Source organism: Temnothorax curvispinosus, unplaced genomic scaffold, assembly GCF_003070985.1.
Source record: "Temnothorax curvispinosus isolate PA1 unplaced genomic scaffold, ASM307098v1 QBEX01013403.1, whole genome shotgun sequence".
Classification (NCBI taxonomy): Eukaryota; Metazoa; Arthropoda; class Insecta; order Hymenoptera; family Formicidae; genus Temnothorax; species Temnothorax curvispinosus.
Window position 1 is genome coordinate 1 of NW_020223183.1, and position 3,646 is coordinate 3,646.

At 33.0% G+C, this 3,646-nt stretch overlaps 1 protein-coding gene across 1 annotated transcript; it reads right to left on the minus strand.

The window, feature by feature from the left end:
* Window positions 1-38: 38 nt before the first annotated feature.
* LOC112463515 lies at window positions 39-3,432 on the minus strand (the record flags this gene model as incomplete). The annotated part of the gene is made up of 5 exons (XM_025029940.1): window positions 3,278-3,432; window positions 1,944-2,115; window positions 1,780-1,791; window positions 965-995; window positions 39-144 (listed from the first exon to the last, which is right to left on the minus strand). Coding segments are annotated over exons 1-5 (349 nt in total), but the record flags the coding sequence as incomplete, so codon positions are not given.
* Window positions 3,433-3,646: the final 214 nt, after the last annotated feature.

The following is a 3,646-nucleotide window of genomic DNA, read 5'->3' on the forward strand; positions in this document are numbered from 1 at the left end:
TGTTTTGTGTAGAATAAATCTGAAGTAATAAAATATACCAGCAGATTGTATTCCAAGTCGCTCCACGCCTCTCCCTATCTGTGCAACCGCTGCGCCATCGCCTTTCTCACCAACGCGTTGAGCACTTAAACCGCGTCCTGTGCTCTGACAGAAGATAACGAAATAATAATTATCATAGATATTAAGTTGCGTTTAAGGCATTATACAGAAACGTACATAAAATTAAAATAATCTTCCGTGTGCAAACGCGAGTCAACGGCATCCGAGTCAAAATATCTGTTCGTAACTGTAAAACTTGCAAGCCTGCTAGAAAATATTAAATAAACCGTGTTCGCCAAAGTGACTATAAAATCGTCAACTGCAATGCAGACAGATGTTTTGTGAATGTTTTCCAATTTTTTAAAAATACTTTAAGGTAGGGAAAAATAGCGTCGAATATGACTGACTCACGTATGCACCAGGAAGATATCGAAAAAACGTGCATATGGAAAGTTAATACAAGCACAATACTAACTTTTTACAAATGTAATCAGTATATTAATACAGTGTAATTTATATCATATAAAATAAAAAATTTTAATAGCAAACTAATGAAACACTGATACAAGCAATACTTTTGTTAAAATCTAACAGTGCGAATATAATAGGTGATTTTAGTAACTGACTAAGTTATAGCTCTTTTCTAAATCAAGATTGATCAACATACAAAAAAAAGTGATAGAAAAAATATCACTGTTTAGTAAGATCTGTCATTTTAAATATATATATATTAATATATCGATATATTTCATACTGATATATGGATATATTCTTTCACACAATGTATACTTGCAAGATGCAACTGCACTTTTTTAGAAATGGAATCATATATTATTTTTTTAGAAAAGAGAGCCCAGTCCAGTTAGAATCACCCTATATAAACTTTCAGAATAAGTGCATTTAACTGCAAACATTTTATACTCACTACTAAACTTGGTTGAAGATCATAGTAGTGTCTTGTTTTGCACAAAGATAAAAAAAACGATTCATAATTTTAAAACGATTATTAATGTTAAACCAATCTTACAAGTATTTGCAAATGTCACTAATGTGAATCATGGAATAAACTAGAGAACATTTTATAAGATTGTAATATCTTTCTTTGTCAGTAATGCTTGTACAACTTATACTCGTGCAATAGAATCGTTCTTTAGAAAATGTAACATTTATACATGTAACATCAACAGCAAACATTTTTAAGAATGCATGTTTCCGTATATAATTATAATAAAAAATTGCTTAATTATTTTGAACATCTATTAACCCTTCGGAGGCCAGTTACTCATTTATTTGTTTTTTTTTGTTTAGAGCACAAAAGAGCTCTTCTTGAGATGACGCGTGGCTCCATGTGTCAGCTAAAGATTAGCAACTGAAAGATCCGTGGTTCAATTCCGATTGCCGTCATTCCACGAAGTCCTCGATCAAGAGGAGGATTTCCCGTTTAAGGAGTTTTCTAAGGGAAAGGTTTCTCGTTTAGAAGAAGAAGAAGAAGAAGAAGAAGGGAAAAAAAAAAAATAATAAAAGAGTATAGGGGTTTTACGTTAAATAATTAGAACCTCATGGTTTGGTATCAGTTTGAGACAACAGATTTGCGATGGTATGATTAGTTTTCCAAATTCTAAAAACTCCCCTTGCAAGAGATGTATGTACAGTCTAAACAAAACAGAGTCAAGGCATGAGTCAGGAGTGACCGGCGCCTGCCTCCGGAGGGTTAAATGTACGTTATACAACATAATTCACCTTATTATTAGCCTTGCATAAAGATTGCACATGAAATAAAATGGTAAACAAGTTAATATTCCATTTCTTCAATATAAATTCACTTGTAGCCACACTTTTAAGTCAAATTCTCATGTCATTGTACGTTAATATATCGTAATAACATATATATTGTTAACACATACCGCTTGTTGGGTTCCTGGTCTGCGAACAGCTCCACTGGTCGATGGAACTTGGGCGTGCGGAAGATGTTGCTCCTGAGGCGTAGAACCTGCCGGCTTTTGGGTGGCTCGCCCACGGCTCGCTCTTCCTTTCCCTCCTCCCCTTTGAGACATTTTTGTCTAAATGACCAAAGCGCTGGAAAAATGAATAAATAATGCCGATAAAAAGAGACAACCGAGAAAATAGAAAATGTGTTCAATCTCTGATAATTCGAAAAATTAAAAAAAAAAAAGCAAAATGCTCTCTGAACTGACTACAACCCTTCTCGCAAACCATTTTCATATTTTATATATTTAATAGCAATATATAAAACGCACCTTATATATTTACAGATAAAGCATACGTTAATACAAAACACATGTTAATATAAAGTATATATTAATATATAATACGTACTTTACTTATTAATGTATGTATTGACATATAGTATGTACCTTATTTATTCATGTATGTATCAACGTATAATACGTACTTCTTTTATTAATATATGTATTAATATATAATAAATACTTTCTTTATTGATGTATTAAATGTGTAATATACTTTTTTTATCAATATATGTATTTAATGTATTAATACACACAATATGTCAATTTTATATTAATATATAAAATATACATATATATATTGATACATATAGAATATTAGAATGTAACATGTATTGGCATTCCGATATTCACTGTCAGTATTGCAAATCTATATTTTATGTCACGTATACTATAGATTTTCAGTACTGAAAATTGCTGACGGTGAATATCGAAATGCAGCCATTATAAATGTTGCATTCCCGCCGAGATCGATATAACACACCAATATCACAATACGTAACAGAAAATTTTTGCCAAATTATTGTTATTACGCCGAACGTTTCAATACCGTTTTCAATTTTAGGATTGCAATATCAGCAATTCCGCATTTTTTTTTCTGTTATACTTCACCGGGTGTTCACTTTGAAAAGTACAAGCGTCACCAATCGCGCTCGAGGGTCACGTAGCATAGGCCATTTCCTTTACACGGTGCTCGCATAACAATAGAGGTTATGCGAGCACCGCTTCGAACCAGTTCGGACATGTTTTGTAATTTACAGGTCAGCACAAAGGCCGACAGCGTAAGCACAACAAGCGTGAAAAAATGATGACTCCAGCAGGAAAGACTTGTACATTTGTAAAGAGTCACATTGTGGCGAGATTAAAAATCGCAGTACGCGAAAGTTAATTTTTCACATATACATTACATAAAATAGAAGGACCATTATTGGTGCATCGTAAAAAAAAAATACGCAGAATCTGACATCCACCGTGAGAAATCACAAAATCCCGTGTCATTTGTTGTCCAAGTTTTTCAAGAGTGTCGACTGATTACGGGACAGAAAAAAAGTACTCGAACTTCCCCCCTCCTCAGAAATTATCAGAAATCCTCTATACGTTCATTTTTTTATAATGTAGATTAAGGTGATCCTAAAGCCGTGATCCTAGCCGGTTTTTTTCGGTTTTTTTCTTAGCACTAATCTTTTAATTGGCTTTATAGAAATGCAAAATTCTTGTCTAGAATTAAAGTACGCATCAAAATCTAGGTCATGGTGGTCGAATTTATATGTGGTGGTCGTCACGTATAACCAAAAATATTAATTTTTTTTCGTTTTCGATATAAATTCGACCACCATGAC